This window comes from Gastrolobium bilobum, unplaced genomic scaffold, assembly GCF_033153095.1.
Source record: "Gastrolobium bilobum isolate Gb01-03AN ecotype WA unplaced genomic scaffold, APGP_CSIRO_Gbil_v1 utg1269, whole genome shotgun sequence".
In the NCBI taxonomy this organism is placed as follows: Eukaryota; Viridiplantae; Streptophyta; class Magnoliopsida; order Fabales; family Fabaceae; genus Gastrolobium; species Gastrolobium bilobum.
The window spans coordinates 815,730-839,927 of NW_026898540.1; the positions used below are offsets into that span (position 1 = coordinate 815,730).

The 24,198-nt window shown below is 33.5% G+C and overlaps 3 protein-coding genes across 3 annotated transcripts; 2 read left to right on the forward strand and 1 right to left on the reverse strand.

The window, feature by feature from the left end:
• Positions 1–1,403: 1,403 nt before the first annotated feature.
• On the forward strand, positions 1,404–5,019 carry LOC133317226 (cation/H(+) antiporter 15-like). Its single transcript, XM_061519067.1, has 3 exons — positions 1,404–1,643; positions 2,464–3,462; positions 3,799–5,019. The coding sequence occupies exons 1-3, from the start codon at positions 1,404–1,406 to the stop codon at positions 5,017–5,019; spliced, it is 2,460 nt and encodes an 819-aa protein (XP_061375051.1).
• Positions 5,020–10,515: 5,496 nt separating this feature from the next.
• Positions 10,516–14,124, forward strand: LOC133317227 (cation/H(+) antiporter 15-like). Its single transcript, XM_061519068.1, has 3 exons — positions 10,516–10,746; positions 11,638–12,636; positions 12,949–14,124. Exons 1-3 carry the CDS (start codon positions 10,516–10,518, stop codon positions 14,122–14,124), a joined length of 2,406 nt encoding a protein of 801 aa, XP_061375052.1.
• A 2,651-nt stretch (positions 14,125–16,775) lies between these two features.
• LOC133317252 (laccase-12-like) lies at positions 16,776–20,660 on the reverse strand. The gene is made up of 6 exons (XM_061519100.1): positions 20,535–20,660; positions 20,289–20,440; positions 19,658–19,902; positions 19,290–19,418; positions 17,026–17,997; positions 16,776–16,943 (listed from the first exon to the last, which is right to left on the reverse strand). The coding sequence occupies exons 1-6, from the start codon at positions 20,658–20,660 to the stop codon at positions 16,813–16,815; spliced, it is 1,755 nt and encodes a 584-aa protein (XP_061375084.1). The 3' UTR covers positions 16,776–16,812.
• Positions 20,661–24,198: the final 3,538 nt, after the last annotated feature.

Below are 24,198 nucleotides of genomic sequence, written 5' to 3' on the forward strand. Positions count from 1 at the left end.
TCAATTCTCGCTTAACTTTGATCTCTATTGACTCATCTTACTCCGAGTTTAGTGAAGTGAAGAGGACACCCAGTGCTAGCCTATTCAGATTTGTTAACTCTGTTTAACTAGTTGATAGATAATGCTCCTTGGTGAAATCTGATTAAGAACGATTGCTCTTTATTTTACTCTTTCTTGAATTCTCTTTTTCACTTCTTTTAACGTCAATTTTTTCAATTGTTTCCTAAGGACGATAATCTGGGCTTACATGAAGCCTTATATTACTTGATGCGTACGCTTGCGCAGATTGAATAGATTTGCTCTACAATTGATTAATTACTTCTTGGAGAAAATAGTAGCTCTGAACCACTTTTGCTCCCACATTTTCTTGAGCACCAACAGTATACATAAAAAATCTAATTAGTCCGAATTGAGCACTCTTTAGTGCTCCAAGTCACTTTCTTCTTACAGTTTCCATGCCACCAACTGCCTTTCGTTTGATGCTTGTTCTGTTATTCTTCATATATACCAAAAAAAAAAATGATAGCTTAGCTAATCAGCCCTTTTTTGGGCTTGAAGGTTACACCGGTCCATTACTGAATAATAAGGAGAGTTACTAATTATCGATCTTTGAAAATACGTGCTGCTAAAGTACCAAGGCCTTCTATATATTATTATTTATAATTATTATTGGTGAGGGACAATGTAGATATAGCTTGCCAAATTTAGTACAATTAGGTCTTGATGGGAGCCACTCATTTTGGAATTGCCTGATAGGAATTCATGCATATATACAATTAAAATTTAAAATAAATAAAGCATGTCAAATTTAACTTGGTTTGACTTTTGATTGTTTAGGACATCTTTAATTTAGTTACTTTCTACTTTTGACTTTTTATGAGATTAATTTTAGTGCTATGCTACTTTTAAGTAGAATTTCCGAATCCTTTTAAAAGGCATTATATTTTGCCAAAATAGCAAAAAAAAATTCAAATTTAGGTTAATTCAATATATTCAACAATAAAAGATAGAAGAAGAAACACTAACATGTTTTTAATAAATTGATATAGAGTATAATTTGGACTAGTATATTTTTTTTCCTTAGTTGCAGCTCTTTAATGCTTGGAATATTGATCACCGTGTCTTGTTTATTATACCTACAACTCATGCTTTGACAAAAATATCAAGCATGGCTATTATAGCCTAGTGTCCCGGAATGTATTGAATCCCAATCTCAATCTCTTAAAAGAGACCCTCTCCCCCTTTTTGCATTTCTCTGTTTCAGAGATTGTTCTTTGATATCACTACCCTCTCCACTCAGCGTTTTCTGTCCCCCTGTGTTTGTGTTTGTGTTGCTGCAGACACAACACAAGCACAGGAGTGGAAAATTTCAATTCTTCTCATTGCCCAATTCATCATACATAATGGCGACGGGACGAGACAATGGAACCATCTCAATTTCTTTTGATTCCGCGCAGCTGTTTCGAGTTTGTGTCAAAAATGATAGAAATGTGGGCTCTTTAGGCGTTTTTTATGGGGATAATCCATTCCATTTTGTGCTTCCTGCAACGTTGGCCCAAATTTTCCTTGTCGTCGTAACCTCTCGAACGCTTTATTTTCTTCTGAGGCCTATAAAAACACCCAAATTCATCTGCAACGTCATAGTAAGTTTCAACAAAATCTCCAGAGTTCATGTTTTCCTATTCTTTATTCTATTTTTGTTTGTAATTTACGCGGAAGAAATCTTGTGCAGCAACTAATTATGACGGGCTCATAATTTCTCAAACTGTTTGAGATAATTTTATCTCCGACTATTAAATCATAATCGTACAAAGATGGATAAACGGTGATAAAAGTAGAGAGAGAAAAAGAGGATCATAACCATTCAAAAGGTGAATCAATTAATATAAAAAAATAAATAAATAAAACGACGTAGTTTTAGGATAGGCGAAGATAAACTTATCTCAAGCTGCTTGAAAAATATTTTTTCCAATTATAATTAGGGGTGGTTATATTTATTATTATTATTTTCTTATTATCTCTTATCACCGAATCTTAACCATTGATTTCCGTCAATCCAACGGTTATAATTTATTAGATCACATTTATCAATTAATTATTAAATTCCAATAAATTATAACCATTAGATTGACAGAAATCAACAGTTAAGATTTGGTAATTAAAAAAAAACCAGTAAGTATAACCTTTTCCGTTACAACTATATAAGACATAGTTGTAATATTAAAAAAAAAATTATCTCTCCCCATGTCAGTCAACAGCTTTATGAAAACAATTTTTAAAATTACAATTATGTCTTACAATTAAGATATGATTGTAATTAGTTGCTGCAAAAAAATCTATTCTTCTATTAAAGGTGAAGTACATTTTCCTTATTTTATTGGTGTCCTAAATTTAGAGGTATATATTTAAACAAAAAATGTGTGTTTATAGATAGTTAAATTTATGTTTAGTGAAAATGTGCAGGGTGGCATTCTTTTGGGGCCATCATTTCTGGGGCAGAACAAGAGGTACTGGGAAGCTCTGTTTCCTCCAAGACAGGCTGAGTTTTTAACCATGATGTCCGTGACAGGGTGTGCATATTTTCTGTTCTTCGTTTTGCTGAAAATGGATGTACTAATGACTATAAAAGCAGCAAAAAGTACATGGAGACTTGGAGTAATACCCTTCTTGGCTTCTTTTGTGGTTATATCAGGACTTTTAAATATGTTTTATCATCCGCGAGACTCCCCTCCTATAAATGTAAAAATGGCACGTACCGCATTAAGTGCTGTAATGTCATTCACTCCTTTCCCTGTAATTTCTGATGTTTTGATGGAACTAAACCTTATAGCCACAGAACTTGGCCAGATTGCTTTGTCCTCAGCTATGATTAACGACAACATACATTGGGTTTTTATTGCAACTTCTCGTATCTTATCGCTTGCTGATATGAGAAGTTCACTTATATGTTTGGCCATCTTGATTTTGTTCTTGCTTTTTTGCATTTTCGTTTTACGACCAACGATGAAATTGATTGCTCGGAGAACACCAGTTGGTAAACCAGTGAAGGAAATTTACATTGTAATGATACTTCTTGGTGTCCTAGTTATGGGAACTGTTAGTGACTCGTTGGGATTAACGTTTCTTCTGGGACCGCTTCTGTATGGTTTGGTTATACCGAGTGGACCCCCGTTGGGTGCAACAGTGGTTGAGAAGTGTGAAGCTATCATCTCAGAGTTTTTACTACCTTTCTTCTTTATAGCTATAGGCATGGCCACAGATTTGTCTGCTCTCAAGAATTGGGGAGCGTTTATTACTCTGCAGTGTATCTTATTTGCTGGAGACTTGGCTAAGTTGGTTGCTTGTGTTCTGGTTTCTATGACATACAACATTAAGCCCAAACATGGCGTCGTGCTTGGCTTCATGATGAGCATCAGGGGTATAACCGAACTTATAGCTTTCAGTAATATGAGAAGACTCAAGGTAACTTTCTCTTATTTCCTCTCTGTATTATTATTGTCTTGTTTCATTTTAGCATGACGTGATCATGAGTTAGGATAAAAAAGAAAAAAAAAAAGTTATTTCTTATTTAATTTATCTCAATTTTGAAAAACAATTTTAAATCATGTATATAGTTACAAGGGATAAGATATTCTACTTAACGTTCTCACGCCAACTCTATCTACTCATCTCTAACAATATTAGATCACAATTTCAATAGGAGAGAAATGATGAAAGTTAGTTAAAATTCTGATCGAATGATATTGGAAACGAGTACTACAATAAATCAAATCTAATTTATTTTATTACCTTTTGCAGTTGTTGGATAAGGAAACTTTCAGTCAATTGGTGTTGTGTGTGGTGGTTACGTCCGCAATTGCTACACCGTTGGTTACGTTATTATATAGGCATCGCCCCAGGCTACTACACGGATCAACCATTTATGACGAGCGGATAAGAACGATCCAAAGCACTCCAAGAAATTCAGAGTTTCGCATTCTTGTGTGTGTACACAACGAAGGAAGCGTGCGTGGCATCACGGCCTTGTTGGAAGCATGCAACCCATTACCAGAAAGCCCCTTATGTGTCTACGCGATACACCTCATTGAGCTCTTGGGTAAAAGTGCACCTATTCTCCTTCCTATAAATTACAAGGAAAACAAAAAATCCTTGTCTGTGAATTACCCCAACACCAACCACATCATGCGTGCCTTCGAGAACTACTCCAAAAACTCGAGTGGTCCCGTAACCGTTCTTCCGTACGTCAACGTGGCACCTTACAAGAGCATGCATGATGCCATATGCAACCTCACACAAGACAAGATGGTACCTTTCTTTATCATCCCCTTTCACGAAAATGACAACATTGACAATAGTGGTCACGTGGCAAGCTCAATTCGCAAACTGAACAATAACTTTCAAGCACGCGCGCCATGCACGTTGGGGATACTCGTGGACAGATACTCGCGGCTAGGTTCTAAACATAACGCCATGCAGTTTTTCCATGTTGGCATTTTCTTTATGGGTGGACCCGATGATAGAGAAGCATTGGCATTGGGTATTAGAATGTCGGAGCGAGAAAACACGAGAGTGTCCTTGTTCCGGTTTATCGTTATGAACAAGAAACTAGTTGGGAGTAAAAATGATCAACCAATGACAAGAGAAGAACAAAAAGAGGAAGAATATGAAAGCGTGTTGGACGAGAGTTTAATTGATGAGTTCAAAGGAAGGAAACTTGCAAGGGAGAACGTTTCTTGGTATGAGATTATGGTGGATGATGGAGTTGAGATATTGGACGTAATTCGTGGTTTAGAAGGAAACTACGACCTTGTGATGGTTGGGAGGACCCATCAAATAGAATCAATGATTGACGAGGAAATGGCAAATTTCATAGAGAACACTCAGATTTTGGGAATATTTGGGGATATGTTGTCGTCAACGGAGTTTTGTATTGGGATGGTTCCGGTTTTGGTGACACAATGTGCTGGGAAGAGGGTAAGTATGCTTGATAGAGTAGGTTCGGTTAATGACTCTTCATAAAAAGTTTTCAGGTTGAAAAATATTAAATGCACAAACCTAGTGTATTTAAATTAGGTGTACTTGGACAATTAGATTATTAATTTTGAAAGTAATTGTTTGTTAATTAATAATGTTATTGACCTGTAGTACTGTACTCAATTTAGATTCATTAAGTTTATGTAACTATTTTTTTCTTAAATTGTATGTTATTACTTCCCATGAATAGAATAAAGAAAAATTTCTTGGGAAACTATAAATACATTTCAACTATTTTTCTAAATCTAAAACATGCAAATAATTGTTATAATTACCCAAAAAAACTATTAAAATTAAAAGGAATTTACAAATATTTTGTTTTACAAAAACTACATTATGTGTACTTTGGAAAATACAGTCATTTGAGAATATACTCGTTGGAGTACATAATATAGCTTGTAAGAGTTTATAAACAAAAAATTTGTAAATATAACCTACCCCAAATTAAAATAATATAAAATGAGCTATTATAACATGAAAGCATAATATTGGTTACTCGCTAAATTTTTATACTGAGTACGATGATCTTCAAGAGATTTCCTCACCTAAGTAGGCTTAACTTAAATGGTAAGGGTGTGCGAAAAAATAATTTGAATAAAAACCGTATAGGTTTGGTCATTTATAATTAATTAAGTCAATTATTTATTTTTAATATAATTATGATACTGTGATTTGAATTTATGAACTCATATAAACTACTTAAGTCGATTATTATAAGCACATTGCTAGTAGCTTGAGAGAGGTACATACATTTAATAGCATTAGTAATAGTTCTATTTAATTTTCTTTTTAAACACATGTTTCATATTATTGTTTTTGCATTCTATCATATTTATTTTAAGATTACTCTTGAATTGGCAAGAGTATGTTGATGTTTTGTTGAAAGCGCTCCCCTCATTTACAGACTGGAATAATTTTCGATTAGGTTATATTTGGAACCACAAAAAGTTAAAAAAATGAATTGATTTGATTTAGAAACCAATTCTCATTATTACAATTCATTGTAAGCAAAAAAAAAGAACATTTGAATAAATAAAATTCTATGTCTGAGCAATTAAAAAAATTTGAACTGAATTTATGTTATTAAACTACTATATTATTCTTATTTAGAACAGGTAATTAAACGACTCAATTTTTTTTTTGGTAAGTGGTTAAATGACTTAATTAATAATAACATTGGAAAGGTTTAGATTTCAAAAAATTGGAGAAATTCGATACCGAAACTAATTAGAATTAGTTTATGAAAAATCATTAAAAAGTTAAGCCAAAAATAAAATAAATTTAACTATTTGGAAAGGTTGAGATTTCAAAAATATGGATTAGTGATTGTAAAGAAACACTTTAACATAAAACCTTAAGGTTTTGGGTGAAGACTTTTTTAATGGTTTATATTATTTTTTAGGAAATGTCCTTGTGATTTACTCCAGAATCACCTATGTCCCTGTGATTTTTTTTATCACATATGCCCTTGTGGTTTGTAAAAAATAAAAAATCACAAGGGCATATGATAAAAAAAAATACTCTTTTGCAAATCACATAGACATATGTGATAAAAAAAATCATAGGAGCATAGGTGATTCAAAAGCAAATTACAAAGGCATTGATGAACTTTTTCCTAGTTTCTAATGTAACATCCCCGTCTCGAGCCGGTTCAATTAACATACATATGATAAAACAGAAAACAGCGGAAGACTTAACTTATGAAAATACGAGCTAACTTTTTCTTTTTCTTTTTAAATTCTCTTTCGTCGTAAACGAAAATCGGGCAGAGTTTCCTCTATAACTCGGACAACTGGGGATTTTCCAATCCCACTCAGATGCATTTCCTGATAAGCAGTTTATACAAATATAATCAAATGGCCATCCATGGGCACATGCATGACTTGGCTCAGTGCCACTATATCTAACAGCATGCAATCCAACACGTAATCATAAACTGAATAATACATCATCATATAACGTGCCTGAATACCCAAATGTACATGCCTCCAAGTGACAGACATGTACAAAACATATACAGGCCATATACAAGATAAAGGATCAATATCGTGATCCATCAAATGCGGAAATACTAAAAGACATCAAACACTCCAAAAGGTAGTAGCCTACAACCACTCAAAATTTCGATCTGTCAACTGCCTCAGCCACGTGTCGTGTCCCTGCCTAGTGAGGACTCACCGGGAATCTGGGCACCTGAAAATATGTCCCCAAAGAGGGGTGAGATTACAAATCTCAGTAAGCTCCAGGTTTATAGAGAATTCTCCATACCCCTGGCTCACTCCTGCATGAAAGTCAGATACAGAGTATACAAATACAACATATAACAGATATCATAACAGAACAGAGCATATATCCATATCATATCAGAGATGCGCGCCGTCATTCCCAAGGGAGGACCCCAAGCGGAAATCAACGCACGTGTTCCCGAGGGAGGACCCCAAAGCGGAACCAGACATATCAGAGGCGTACACCATCAGTCCCGAGGGAGGACCCCAAAGCGGACATCCGGGTACTATACAATCAATGGCCATAGATTGTTACAGAAATCATATTACAGAAGTCATATCAGAGCAAAACATATCATGTTATCAAATAACTCTATATGAATGCATCTATACAAAGCATCTAAATCACAGTCATACAGTCCAACCATAGTTCACTAACCATGGTGGAGCACTCAAGCAGGAAAAGACTCCTTAAACATAGAGCTTACCTCTTGAAGCTTTACCAATACGCTTACTTGTGGAACAAGTTACTTTTATCGCTTCAAGAGATTTCCGATCCTTTTTAATCCCTAGGCACACCTAGAGAATAATTCACAATGCATCAATAAAATGATACTATGCCATGATTATTTCATAAGCATACATTTTATCGCTTATTTTCCTTTCTTTATACTTTTGCCAATGTTATGCCAATACACAAGTCTAGACCACCTTATACTAGTTAGCATTCTTTAATTTTAATCAAGTATTCACTTGAGAATTTTTAATATCATTCATGCCATTTTACTTCAAACGTCGCGGACATACCCTTAGGAAATCAAAGTATTTTTCAATCATTTTTCGAGTCATTTCACTTCTTAACTCATCAATTTTATACAATGAATTACAACACATTTTATTTACAATAAAATGTAGCAAAATATACTCCTATACCACCCTCTAGGTCGAACACTACAAGGACATAGACAAAGGTTCTTTTTCTTCACTTACACGTAACTTACACATACAAATACATGTTTTCATAAGGTTCCAACTTAATTTTTGGAGCATAAAGTCCCTCCAAAGCCCCACAAGGCCTAAACCTAAGGGCATATTTCATATAATTTTCCCACTTTGGCATTCTCACTAATTTATCAAATTTCCACTTAATTCCTACACATTAAACCTTCCTAATACTTAAGATAAAATTTTTGCACAACAGCCTATTCTTCACCTATGATGGTCGAACATGTAGAGGAAATCATAGGATTTTTTTCTAATTTTTTTACATACATACAAATGCTTATTTTCATTTCTTACATCCAAGACATCAAAGATTCATCATTAAATCAAAGTTTAATACACAATGCTTTCCTACCAAAACATACTCATAACTTTTATAACTCAAATCATCAAAATAATACCATGGAAATAGAGGTTCATTACCTCCAAAAGCTTATACAAGGTCTAGAAGGTGACCAACAAGCAAGACTCCACCAAAAACCCCCTTTTTCACCTTGGATGAATAGTAATCCGAAAATGGAGTGATGAATATCTCCCTCCACAAACGAAATCAGCTCAAATGGAGGGGTGGAATAGCTTCCTTGGATGATTTCCTATGAGATTGGTATATTGGGTGCAAGATTTGGTGGCTTAACCATGGAGAAATCAAAGAAGGAAGAAGACAACCCCAAACCCTTCCCCCATGGCTGCAGCTCGGTTTTGAGAGTGAAGAGAGGAGAGAGAAACTGATTTGGAAATGAGGCTTAAGTGACTTAAGAAGGTGAGCACATGTGGCCTTTTACCCGGGTATTTTTCTTTCGCGTATTTTCACTTAAACTAACCCGGAACTAACTCAAAGCTACAAATATATTTTTATTTTTCTAAAATCATTTACATAAATTTTTATCTGTTACAAAACAATATTCATAATTCACAGTATGGTTTCTGCACCGTTTTTGACGAAATGCACTGTGAATCACTAACTGTACTTTATTTACTTTTGAAACTTAACACTTATAAACTTATCATTTTCTTGGGCCTATATTGACTTGCTTGGCATATATTGGACTTTCTTATTCTTATTTCATCAATTATTTATTTCTAGACTCTACCGGTTGCTTAAACAGCAGTACAAAATACCCGGTAGAAACACTATTCACGAGATTTTCACGGAAAGTGCCAGACTATACAATTTTTCGTTTTGAACTCATATTTGTCATCAGAATTTTCAAATTATGTTCCTAAAATTATTTTGCTCATTTTAAGCTCTACCGGTTAATTCACAAAACTGTAAATTCTCCGACAGAACGCACTGTTCATAACATAGTCATGATTACAGTCAAAATACTCGAAATCGCTCACTGAATCTAATTATGGCATTTAAATCCTTAATTTAAATCTCTAACTAAGATTTACCAATTAGGGTCATTATATCTAACACACCCCCTCATGCAAGAGCCCTTTAGGTTTGAAGTGTGAATATTGCGTAGGCCCAATTGTTTTTTGTTAATCTACCTTATGCTTATTTAATTCCACAAGTGGGGGGTGATGATCGAACTAATTATCTTGTGATCAGTGATCACTGAAGCTCTGATATCATTTAAAGAACTATTTCAATCTAATTTTGGGTTAAGACTTTTTTAATGGTTTAGCTAGCTACACTAGGAATTGTTTACAAGAAGGGGAAAAAATTACTTAAAGTTGAGCAAATTTGAGCATTAGCATAGAAGAATGACCGGAATAAATAATGTAAACCGACAATTACAAAATTAACTCAATTTAGGATAAAATTAGAACTATAGGTGGCCTTCTATGATGACGAGCGGCAAGTAGTAAGGACGAAAATTTTCTTAAATTCGCATAAAAAAATATTCTTTAAATATTTTGTAAGTACTACGATATTTTTCTCTTTATCTTTGATCAGAAATGATAATTTATTTCAAAAATAGCATCGACTACCCTGTCCTCTTTCTTTCCTTGCCAAAAATTAATAGAAACTCCAACTCATGGTTTGACAAAAATTAAAATTGCTATAATTAAAACTCCAACCCATACTTGATCAAAATTTTCAAGCCAGAATGTAAATATAAGTGTCTTATATGCCAACTTAGAGCCTATGAAAAATGCATATATATACTTTTGTCCTCTCCACTCCGTCTGTTCTCTCTCTCACCTGTGTTTGTGTTTGCTACATGCACAAACACAGGAGAGAAACATTTTGTTTTTCTTCTTGTCAACGAATTGGTACGTTGGGTACAAGCAAATTATATACATAATGGAGAAGGAAAGCCCCTTCTATGCCCGTAATGACTCTAGTGGTGCTTTCCAAGTCTGTGTCAAGATTGAGAGAACTGTGGGTTCTTTTGGTGTGTGGGCTGGGGATAATCCATTCCAATTTATGGTTCCTGTCACATTGTGCCAAATCATTGTAACCGTATTAGTCTCTCAAGTCATTTACTATCTCCTCAGGCCTATAAAAACCCCCAAATTCATCTGCTACGTCATGGTGAGTTTCACCAAATTTAAGAGTTTTAATTTGTTCTCCTCTATTCTATATATTTTTTCCATCTCTAATTAAACTCAAACCTAATTTGAGAGCTTTGGATATACAAAGAACAAATTCAACCCAAAATCGAAAGTAATTAGGTGAAGGGTAGATTAATAATTTTATTTTATATTTTTCTAACAAGTTCGCTTATATAAAAGCCTATTGGTCTTGAAGTATAGACACTAGACAATACACAAGCATGTCCCGCCAATTTATGCTAAGAAACTTTATAATATTTAATTACTTATCCATAAAATAGGGATAGTGATGATCGGATCGAATTTATGAGGCAAAGGGTCTGTTTGAAATCTATTTTTAAAAATAGGTTTTTAATTTTCAGAAGAAAAAAAAACTGGTTTGTTAAGATTTGTTTTGTAAAAATTGTTCTAAAAATTATAACTATTTTTAGTTTTTAGAATTAAATTTAGAGAACATGTATAAGTTGTTTTTATTTTGTATTTTGACTTTTAACTTATAAAACTAAAAAAAACACAGAAAACACATGTTTTCATATTTATTATACAAAATAGTTTTAAGAACAAAAAAAATCAGAATACAATGAAACAGTCCCAAAGACTCTTAAAATAATCAATTCAATCCAAAAGTTTAAACTTAAACTCATATTAATAATTTTATATTACATATATTTTTCTATTTTTTTTATAAAAAAAACTGTTATTTTTTAAAATATTAGTTTTTTTTTTTGCTTTATGTGTGTTTTTGAGTTGTTGATTGGATTGCATACAAAATATTTTATTTATTTTTTACATGCCCATGATGCAAATTGTTGATGTTTATGCATGCATGGTTGTGTTCATGGATGAAATTAACAAGTGCTGAAAATGACAGGGTGGCACTCTCCTGGGACCGACAGGTTTAGGGCGCATCAGAAACGGTGCTTTAATGGATATTCTGTTTCCGCTAAAACAAGCCTCGTTTTTAGTCTCAATGTCCAAAATAGGCGCTATATATTTTGTCTTCATCATTACACTGAGAATGGATCTAAAAATGAACTTAAAAGCAGCCAAACGTTGTTGGCGATTTGGTGTAATTCCCTTCTTCTGTTCTTATTTCGTTACAGTATTCCTCTTGAGTCTGTATAAGCCCAAGGGTCATAGCTCTGGCGATGATGCGTATTACATCCCCAACGTCTTCACTATAAGTAGTTTCGCTGTCGTTTGTTCAGCATTGACAGAACTCAACCTTTTAACTACGGAACTGGGGCAGATTGCTTTATCTTCAGCCATGGTCAACGAAATAATGCAATGGACAATGATAGGACTCGAGTTAAGCCCACCGAAGAATTTAATATATTCATTTGTATATTTGAGTCTTTGCGGCTTATTTGTTTTGATATGTGTTTTCATTGTGAGACCAGTGATGAAGATTATTGTTGAGAGAACACCAATGGGGAAACCAATCAAAGAAATTTACGTTATCATGATACTTCTTGGTGTCCCTATTATGTCGGCTCTTAGTGACATGATTGGCTTGCATTTCATTATAGGACCTACCCTTTATGGTTTGGTTATGCCGAATGGACCCCCTTTGGCATCAACAATTCTAGAGAGAAGTGAAGTTATCATCTCAGAATTTCTTATGCCTTTCTTCTACTTATATATTGGCTTAAACACAGATTTATCTGAGATTCATAAGCATAAGCATTGGAAGGTGGCTCTAATATTTCAAGGTATCTTGTTTGTGGGATTCTTGGTAAAGGTGCTTGCATGTGTGCTGCTTGCTCCAACATCTAATATTAGGCTCAAACATGGCTTGGTGCTTGGGCTCATGTTGAGCGTCAGGGGCATAGTCGAACTTATGTTTTTTGCTAGAATCAAGAAGTTCGGGGTAATTATAATATTCTCTTTTTCTCTCCCTTCTTATCTATATATGCACATAATGATTGACCAAAGTGATATATTTTTTAAAAAAAATTATTTTATCAAAATAATATAGTTTTACTACTTTTGATCATATAGATGTGTCATTACCCATGGCACGTGTTATTTTTGTGAGACTTTTAAACTATATTATTTTGATAATTTTTTATTTTTTTTAAAGTTATATCACTCTAATGAATCATTATAGGGATATGGGCGCTCTCAACCTAGATAGTGCAATAAATCTAATTAATGTTATCATGCATATTCCTTTTTGCAGATTATTGATACAGAGGTATTCAGTCAAATGGTGCTCTATGTCGTGTTTATTACCATGATTTGTATAGCCTTGATCGACTCCTTGTATAAGCATCATCCTCGTATGTTGAAAACAAAAAGCATACATGAAGTGCGGGTGAGAATGATCCAAAACTCCCCTGAAACCTCAGAGTTTAATATTGTTTCTTGTGTACACAATGATGGAAATGTGCATAGCATGATTGCACTGCTTGAGGCATGCAACCCAACACTAACAAGCCCCATAAATGTCTACGTGATTCTACTCATTGAGCTCTTGGGAAAAAGTACACCTATTCTTCTTCCTATGAAAAAGAGGAACAGAAAATCCTTCTCTGCCAATTACCCTAACACCAATCACATTTTGCGTGCCTTTGAGAACTATTCCAACAACTCCAATGGTCCAGTCACCATTATTCCATATGTTAATGTGGCTCCTTACAATATCATGCATGATGCTACTTGTGACCTCGCTGAAGATAAGTCAGTGCGTTTGCTTATTATCCCATTTCACGAAAATGATGAAACTCTCGGTAGCCACATTGTTACCTCAATTCGTGACCTCAACACTAGCTTTCAAGCTCGTGCAAGGTGCACTGTGGGGATACTCGTGGATAGAGATTCGAGACTAAGTATGAGTAGTTCCAAGTTGTGTTTTCATCTGGGTATCTTCTTCATGGGTGGACAAGACGACAGAGAAGCATTGGCATTGGCAATTCGAATGTTGGAGCGACCGAATATGAGAGTCACCTTATTGAGATTTGTCTTAAATAATAACAACAAAAATTCAGGTGGGGCTGTTAAGTTTAAAGGAAATGAACAAGAGGAAAAGTTAGAGAGCAACATGGACGAGAGTTTAATAGATGAATTCAAGGCCAAGAAAATTAATAACGATAATGTTTTTTGCCAAGAGGATGTGGTGGGAGATTGCATACAGGTTTTCAACGCTATTCGGGGTTCGGAGAACGACTATGACCTTGTGCTGGTGGGCAAGCGACATAACATTGGGGATGTGACAGATGAAGAAATGTCAACTTTCATGGACAATGCGGTTCAGTTGGGAATTTTTGGAGATTTTTTGGCGTCCACCGAGTTTTGTGATGGGAAAGTTCCTGTATTGGTGATGCAATGCCCACCTTATATATATTTAGACTTCTAGGATTGTTTGTATTTTTTGTTTTTTAACCTTTAGTTATTGATTGTTGGGTAATATATTTCTCATGTTGCGTGAGACAATTTTGTCTTATCCACGTAAAAAATAGATAGATTCACTGAGAAATCGAGAAAGAATGAAAAAAAAATGGATTCCTTTTTTTTTTTTATGTGTGCATGATGGTTGTACACTTATTCCTCTTTGGAGAGAAAAAATCTCATGCACTTGATGATCTTGTATATTATCGAATATTATTGTACATATTTATATAGAATTTCAGAGAATGGGCTTAGAATTTGTGAAAAACATAGGGCCGGGGTGGCCATTTCCAGGATTTATGACTCGGGCCCAGCAACTCGTTCGTAAGATAATTAGGCCTAAAACCCATGCGGCCAACCCCACGATCACTTGACCAGCGCCCTTTACACTTGTGTGTGTGATATATATATATATATATATATATATATATATATATATATGAGGCAGTATCCTTTGACACCGGTGTCAAATTTGAAGTTTCACACCTCATCTGAGAGCCGTTCGAACAAAAAAGATCAACGACTCTGATTTGTAAGCATATGACACCATTGATCTTTTAGGATCTAACGGCTCTCAGATGAGGTGTCAAACTTCAAAATTGATACCGATGTCAAAGGATCTTACCTCTATATATATATATATATATATGAGTTTGATGTTTTTCATTTTAAATGACATAAGTTATGTCATATTAGAAGAGAAATAAACACAAAGAATGGAAATCATGGGAGAAAGTAAGTGTTTTTTTTAAAATTTAGATTTTAAATAAAAATATTATTGTGTCTATCTCTCTCTTAAAATAACATAACTTTATATCATTTAAAATGACAAACATTTTTTCATATATATATATATATATGTATATATATATATATATATATATATATAGTAAAATTATTTCTCAAGCCGCTTTACGTACAACAACGGCAAGTGTATGATTATGATTCTCCACATTTAATGCTTTCATCTTTTGTATGGTTATGATTCTCCGCATTTAATGATTTCTCATATATATATATATATATATATATATATATATATATATATATATATAGGGATAGGATCAACTTACACCGGTGTAAGATGATCCTGCCCCATATATATATATATATATATATATATATATATATATATCTAGTTTTTTATTGATGCACGTATAGCGGCTAGAGAAATGTAAACCCCTATATATATATATAGTATCTTTCGCACATTTTTATCATTTTCTTCCTAATTAAAATAAAAAAATATTATTATGTTCCCATTTTTAAACTATTTAAAAAGTATGATTTTTTTTAACATAACACTAATCTATCTCTCTTTGTGTTGACTGACGCTAATACTCGAGTACGTAACTAATATACTCGAGTAAATCATGTGTCATGAGTTTCTACGCGAGCAGAGGTCCAAATACTCGAGTATTACACCATATACTTGAGTATCAGGGTTCTGTACTCGAGTATGTTGATTAATTTTTACCATAAAATTTCCCAAATTTTGTAATGCAAATAGGTCTTGTGATACGCACAAAGTCGTATACTAGTATAATCGATTACTTGGTCCAACCAACGGTCAAGAAGGCGTGATATGAGCCTCAGTTTACTGATATAATCGATTACTTGGTCCAATCGACGATCATGAATGTATGATATGAGCCTCAGTTCACTGATATAATCAATTACCGTATGCTGGTTAATCAATTACTTGGTCCTATCAATGGTCAGAAATATGTGATATGAGAGTTTTATAAAAAAAAAAAAAAAAAAAAATATCCCAACTCTCGCAAGTAATTTGGATTGAATACTCGAGTATTTTATGTATATCACGTGCGCAATATACTCAAGTATATAACTCAGTCAACGATTAAACAAGAGCATATTGATATTATGTTTTAGTACAAGGGCAAAACGATAGTTTTTATTTTAATTAAGGGTGAAAGGGTAAAAAAACCGTAGCTCTCGACTCTCAGCATCTGAATTACAATGCTGCATATACATGCAGCTTTATGATAATAGAATAGTTAAAGAAATATAATCTCTTTGGCCGCCTCCTATGCCATGCCTTTGTGAACTTTCCAGCCTAGTTATTTTTGTGTCCCATAATTCACATGTTGACATTCTTTTGAAGAATTTTTAATGCCTCATACAGTCATAATATGATACACTCCCCTGTATACACCACACTGAGAATTAATGTGAAAAATCTAGTATTAGTTTATAATGGCAAATGGTCAGTGGAATTTGAAGCTTAATCATTATATTTAAGTCGATATATGATGGTCAGATTAGCGGTTTCAAATACGGTACTTTTCAAATTGGATACTGTGATTTCTGACTTGTGAGAGATTGGCTTATACATTCAAAACTTGCAATTTGTTTGTAACATGAACTACAGGTAAAAATAATAATAATAATAATAACATCAATTTAAATAGTCGGGCTTGTGACTATGTCATTTTGTGTTTGATATCAATCACCATCTCTTCCTAAGTGCTAAACCCGACTTATTTCCGAACAATGAAACAGAACAAAAACAAAAAAAAACAAAAACAAAAACATAAGACTCCCCAAATGCAGGGAAACAACAATTAACTTCCAAACTATGAAAAATTACGACCCTGATTACTTGGCTGATGAATTTAGTTATTTTGATATAATCCTAACAAAGAGGAAGATCCGCTGGAGGGGCCTCTATGGATTGCAATTTCCCAACTCCGTTCTCTACCAAGAACACTGTAGCCAAACCCCACCCTATATGAACATCCAAGTGACAATGCATAATCCAAGCACCTATAATACAATACATAAGATCAAACATCAAATGATTGAGTTTTTTAATGATTACACAATGAAAAAAATAATATTTTTTTACCTGGGTTATCAGCAACGAATCGGATAACTGCCCATCCATTTACAGGTACTGCCACTGTGTTCCTCAGAGGTGGATCAACAAGGTTGAATTTTGATGTATCTTTATTGGGGTTGAAATTCCCAAACCCCTCTGCAACGATGTAGAAATCATACCCATGAAGATGAATTGGGTGGTTCTCAGGAGTGACAATGCTAGTGTCCTGCAACACAATCTGGACCCTTGATCCATACTTCAACGGGTACACTTTAGTCCCCGGAACAGGTTGCCATAGTGAACGGCTCACGTTACCGGTGTAGTCGAATTTCACCGGCGGGTTCGCCGGAAAATCAGTGGTGAAAACTCCGGGGATTCCAAGATAGTGAGCCTGCAGGATGGAAACGTTTCTTGGGAGGACAAAAGAAACGTTGTTGATGCTTGCAGTGAAACGTGTCCCATTGGGTCCTTGGCATCTTCTTTTTCTGAAATTTGGTGGGCACTTGTTGAGTCCAAGGCCCACAGTGAAGAAAAGGTTCTCATCAATTTCAGTGGGAACCTCAACTTTTTTGGGGCTTCTAAGGTTTTTACTGAAGGCAGTGACTGTGTTAGTGTCATTGTAAGCAGGGAGTGGGGGAAGAAATGGTTTAACTTTTACCCCTTTGGATTTGGAATGAGAATGTGATGATGATTTATTATTGTATTGAAGAATGGCAGTGGTGGTTGTGTTGTCAAAAGGAGCGTTTTGTGCTGATTGGTAAGCACGCGCCGCCATGTAGTAAAGGGAATGTGGCTGGTCACCGGTGATTAAGACATCAGTGGTTTGGCCAGGTCCTAGCATGAGGACTTTGGTGGTGAAGGGTTTAAGGTAAGAGGCATCAGCACCTACAACTGTTAGCTTATGGTTGGCAATGGTGAAGAAAAGTGGTTGATTGAGTGCAGCATTGATGACCCTAAGGAGTTTGGTCTCGCCGGAATCTATTGGAACAATGGTAGTGCCTGCATTAATTGCCAATTATGTCAAAGAAAAAAATAAGTTGTCATATTCATGAAATCATCATAGTAACCAACAATGTGCTAATTTTTGGTTTCTCCAATGTTTTTTTTTTTTTTTTGTGGGTTGATTATTGTTTCATAGTTGATGCCATTTCGGATGTTTGGTAGTCCAAAAGCTATTTGTCTCATAGTAGTTAAGTTTGATGAATTTACTTTTGGGCAAGGAATATTGATATTCATTGCAAAAAGGAATAAATGCATTTAAAGCTTTTGTGTTTTTTTCTTTCATTTGTCAAATATTGGATAAGGTCGTCCTTTCTTAGCCAGTATCTTTCGTGTCTGGCTGAAATTTGTTGATGAAATATCAAATGTCCGATATAAGAAATTAACAACTTATTACAAAAAAAAAATAAAAAAAATTAACAACTTTATTTATAAAATTATTTTGTTTCGTATTTTATATTAACAAGATATATGAATTTCTGTGTCCAAAAAAAAAAGAAAGATATGAGTTTCCCTAAATATATTAGATATAAGTGTTTTGCTCTATTTTACACATTTAATAGATGATTTGTTCGCTCTAAAATAAATTGTCCCCAGTTTGTTTTCACTTTCACTGTATTTTTCATTGCATTTTTTTTTTTTCCCGCTCGGACTCTCAAGCTTGTCGGTTGCATAAAATCATTTGAAACTGGGAACTCCCATTGTTATTTACATCAACCTAAAAAAAATTAACCCTTAAAGGAAAAATATGATCATTTTTTTAAAAAAGATAGGATATTCTATCTATCTTTCTTTATCACTTTTTAATATCATTAGATCAGAATCTTAATAGAAGATAAATTTATAAAAGTAATTAAGATTTTAATAAAATAATATTAGAAAGTGGTAGAGAAAGATAGACAAAAAATGAGATAGGTACAATAACTTATCCTTTAAAAAAAATGAGAAATATCTTATAGAAGTTATTATTATTTTATTTTTTTAAAAAGTAACAAGAAAAAATTACAGCATATTTATATCATGCAAACCGGCCAAAACTATCAGATTTCTTTGCTCGAATCAAATCTTATATATAGCAATGAAAGTGGCTGACAAGGGACAACCCTATTGACCGATTGTTTCCGTAATCAATTGATATCTTTAATAATTTCATGTTTTGAACCTTTTAGGAAAAACGTTTCTCTTTTATGACTAGTTCCTGTTTTTAATTATTTCAAATCTTTTGTAAAGTAAATTTATTAAACAAGACATGTGACATGTACAGTGTAATCAAAATTATGAAAGAATCAAACCTTTGCTAGAGCACTTATAAAGATCACCAGGTTGACCATTTATAGTGTATGCATCAGACACGTTTGGAGCTGCCCCAGTTCTTGTGGCCTGCCTTACAACATCGATGGGGTTCGCGTCCCACCATTCCCCTATAATCATCATCACCATAACTTTCAACGTTAAATAATTACTCGTCATCATAAACATAATCTTTGTCCAAAAATAAAAAAAGCATAATTTCTATTGTCTCTTTGCTTCAATTCCATCTATCACAATCACTTTTTTAGTTTTTAACCTGTTTCTTTTTTTGTCTTGGTCTTCCTACCTCCATGTTTTCATCAATGCTATCATTACTAATTATGCAAAAAGAATAATTATAATTAATTACCTAGAATAATAGGTGTCTCGCACTTTGGCTTAGGAAAAGGGTAGGCCTCTCCTTCCCTAGGACGAATGATTAAAGCTCCGTGAACTGTGGCTCTTAGCCATGAGCTATGAGCATGCCACCAAAGTGTGCCTTCTTGTCCTTCAACGGTGAATCGGTAAGTGTAACTCCCTCCAGGACGAATGGGACACTGAGTCACAAATTCTGGTCCATCTGCCCAACCTGTTCTCATTTGTCTAATACCATGCCTAAAAAATATAAGAAAAAATGAGCAACAAAAATAAAATTTAAAAACTCACTGAACTTTTTGCTACTAAAACCTTCGTGCATGTACGACTACCATGCAGTATGTAATATAGGACTACAATGTAAAAAAATAAAAATAAAGATCACAATCATACACAGATGAATAACGGTTATAATTTTATAATTATCTATCTCATTAATTTTTTTTTCGCTTTCTTTATATATTATTATTGTTCCACCTTTGCATAATTATTATCCCCACATCATCATATCAAGTTTTTTTAATATGATGAGAGGATTCGTATACAATAAATGAGTAAAATTAATTAAGATAAAGTATTTTCATTTTTTAAGAGAAGTCAAAATGCTAGCTTGATATTATACGTACCAGTGAACGGTCAAATTGTACCGAGCTTTGTTAACGACTTTGACGACCAAAGTGTCTCCATTATTGATCTCCAATGTTGGCCCCGGGAATTGCCCATTCACGGTGATGGTATTGTGGGTTTTGCACAGCCTCTTCACTGGAGTGGCTCGAACCTATTCCATTACAAATCGTTAGGTTATTATCCAAGACAAATTAAAAGAGCTAGAAAATTAGTCCCCAAGAAAGAATGAGAATGAGAGAACGTACAACAAACTCGTGCTCATGAATTTTGGCATTTGCTGAAGACAATGCTGAAGCTAAGAGAACAAAGATGGATAAGAAGATGGTAGTGGAGTATTTGGCATTGGTAAGAATGCTCTTGACAGGCTCCATCTTTAATTTTAGTGAGCAATGAACACCTTTGTGGTGAATGTATAGCAGGTTAAGGTTGCAATGCAAGTAAGAGTGGGAGAGGGTGCTTTTATAGGGGAGACTAGAGGAGAGAGATTAAGTTGTTTGAGGTTGGAGGATTAGGTTTTGTTTTGAGATGGGATTCCTTGAGAAACTTGGTTCAACCCTACATTAGTTGTTGCACCCACTAGTTAATAAATGCTTACTTCAGAAGTCTTCAGTTACAGTTAGAGGTTGAATTTTTGCAAAGCATAATTATTTTTATACTTCGTTAAGATAATAAGAAGGGGTTTGTTTTTCAAGTCGTATTCACGTGGCATGCAACAAGATTAATTTCCATTTTTTCATCCATTTTCTTGTAATCTATTTCTCTCTTACCAAAAGTATACAACATTCCAAAAGGACAAAAGTAAAAAAGCTAAGCACAAAGGTTTTATCTTTATTCTTTGCTTCGCAAGTCAAGCTCTCCAATAAGATTACCATTGGGCTGAAATGGTCACAAATTACCCGCATAAAACTACATATAATTTATTTAAAAAGTTCTTGTGATTTTGGTTAAGAGCGTATTTTATTAGTAGCTAAAGAGTTTAAATAAGGTAAAAGGGTGCCACTTTTGCATTAGTCCAATTTGACTATTCCCGTTTTTCGGTGATGGTGAGAAATAAAGCTCTTTATGTCCTCTAATCGTTTGATGAAAAGTTAATCCACGTCAGAAACGAGTATATATAATATATGAAGGCCTTAGAATTTTATCTCCTCTTTAATATTGGCATTAACCTAACTTAAGGTTAAGGTTGAAGGCTGCTTGTTGCTTGCTGTTGGTCAAGCTAATAGAATTTTTTTTAGGGTGCCCCTCACCCTCTTTTCTTTTCTAACTTGCAAAACTGGCTAGTTATTCAATTATATATGCGTGTACTAGGACATTTAGCTAGGTTAATAATTTTGATTGATTCTAGTGTCCACCAAAAGGAAAAAAAATAATTAAAATTGAATGTGAAAAGTAGACTACCACATGGTGTGTAGCAAATATATATAATAACACTGCTTTAACTAAAATGATTTGATTGGATCTAACAAGAATTTAGTTAGAGATACTTATGACAAGTCTTAACATGATTTAAATTAGGTGACCTATCAACCCAACATAATTTTTACGCATGGATGATCAGTAACGAATAACACGCACAAACATGTCATGCTCAAAGATTACAAACCACACATATCACTTATGACGAACATCAAGGTGATCACCATACTGCCCCATGCTAAAAGTACAATGTCAAAGCTGACAGTTTTTCAAATGTTTGACAATATGTAGGAGGGTTTGGTTTCCTAATGATCTTATAATTGTTTGATTTCCCTGTTTTATGTATTTTCGGAAGTTAAGCAATTCAAACTACTCAAATGCAAAATAGATTCACTAAGGCCAATGGTCATCTTTTGCCTATAGCTTCATTAGATTCAATTCCAAAAAGAATAAAAAAAATAAAATTTCTATCAATTCTAAAGAATGGGATTATCGCTAACTAGTTATTTAGCGAAAATGGATCTTCTCGTGTTAAATAAAACATGACATAGTCATATAAGGAAATCAAAATCATACAAAGGTAAACTAACGGTCATGATTTTGTAATTACCTATTTCAATATATTTTTATCTCTATTTCTTATTACATTTGATCTATTTTTATATAATTATGATTCTTTCATATGATCATATTTTATTTAAGACGAGAGAATCGACTCCCTTATTTACCTTATGCTCTTCGGGTTGTATTTTATACTCTTATTTTTATTACATTTCTTTATTTAAATTTATTTTTTAATAGAATATGATTTTGAATAAAAATTCAATTTTTTTTGTTAATTAATGTCCAGCTGGTAAGAGAGAGAAAAAATGCCAGAAAAAAAAATCACTTTTTTTTTTTTGGAGTTATTCAACCTAAAAAAAACCACTATTGAGGACTAACTTTATGGCAAAAGTTGTAACAGTCAAAAACTAAAAAGTTGATAATCTAATAGTTCACTATGATTTTCAACACACACAAAAAAAAAAATTAAAACAAGGAACAATATTAAAGACGCTTCCTCAACCAAAAATTATATCTAATAAGAAATTAAAAAGTCAATAATATTTCTCATATTATAGGAGATAAATTTTATCTCTTATACATATATAAAAGTGTGTGTGACCCATTTTTTCTTCTTCAGATGATCCCATATAGGTTTCACATATTTTTATATGTGTATGAGATAAAATTATCTCTTATAATATGAGAAATATTAATCTTAAGTAAAAAAATATAAAAATTCAAACGTGATACTCCTTCATGTGTTTTTTAACGAAATGGTTTTGGTGCTGTACAGCATTTTCCTTAAAGAAAAGAATGTCAATATTATTAAAAAGTCAAATATCAAGGATGACCACGTTTATGGTGCACGATCCGATGGCCAAAAATTAAGAAGTTGACAATCCAATGATCTAAAATGATTCTCACCAAAACCAAGCCAAAAGGATGGAAGAATTAATCGTTTATAATATATGTATATATATATGATATATGGTGATGTTCTTGGACCAGATACAGCATTAATATACAAATCACATGAAACAAGTATATGTGAACAGTAATCTTTTTTAATATTTTAGTAAGGTTGGGGATCTTCTATATATAGATCAATGCTTTGACCTTAGAAAGCTCCTAATTGTTAATTAAAGAGTGGGAAAGCAGTGCACGGAAAAGCTTCGACTTGTCTATTTTAGTGTCCCATGTAATTAGAATTCATACAACATATATATCGTAAATAAGAAGGAATGATGTAAGTTTCCTTTAATAGTTAGTTATCTCACCTTATTTGTATAATAAGGTCTTGTCTCAATGTTTCGTCTGAAAGTGGTATAAAGGATTGATGGCTACATTTGATAACAACAGCTAGCCAAGCCACTAGAGATTATTCTGGTTGTCAAAAAACCGTTAGACTCAGAGAACGAAAGCATGTCAAACAAAGGATGAGCATGACAGAGATTAATATAAAAAGAGATAGAGAAACCAAATTGAGATAAAGATAGGTGAACAAGAAATTAAGACAGTACATTAGACAAAGTTGGTACAGTTTGTTGCTGACTTTCTCAGATTCTTAAGAAGGAAAAAAATAGGAACTAAATCAGAAATCGTTAGAAATAATGTGAAAATTATTATAAGAAAAAAAAAATGATGCAAAAATTGACACTTGAGCAGAAAGCAATTCATTTTCACTATTTGCATTCTCAATTTTTTTTTTTCTCCTTCTTTTGTTAAGTGGGGTGCCAACTTCTTTTGTAACTTCACCGTGGATGTTTTCTCTGACTCAAAAAAATTACAAAGATTAATGACAAAATTGAAGATAAATGCTTGTGTTCCTCTGTTTCTGAAATGGGGCCTTATTAAAGATCACGCTCGCTGATATTTTTGTACAAAAGCACGTTACATTCATGAAGCCATAATGGGTTTCAGTGAGAGTCTTTACAAGATCAATAAAGC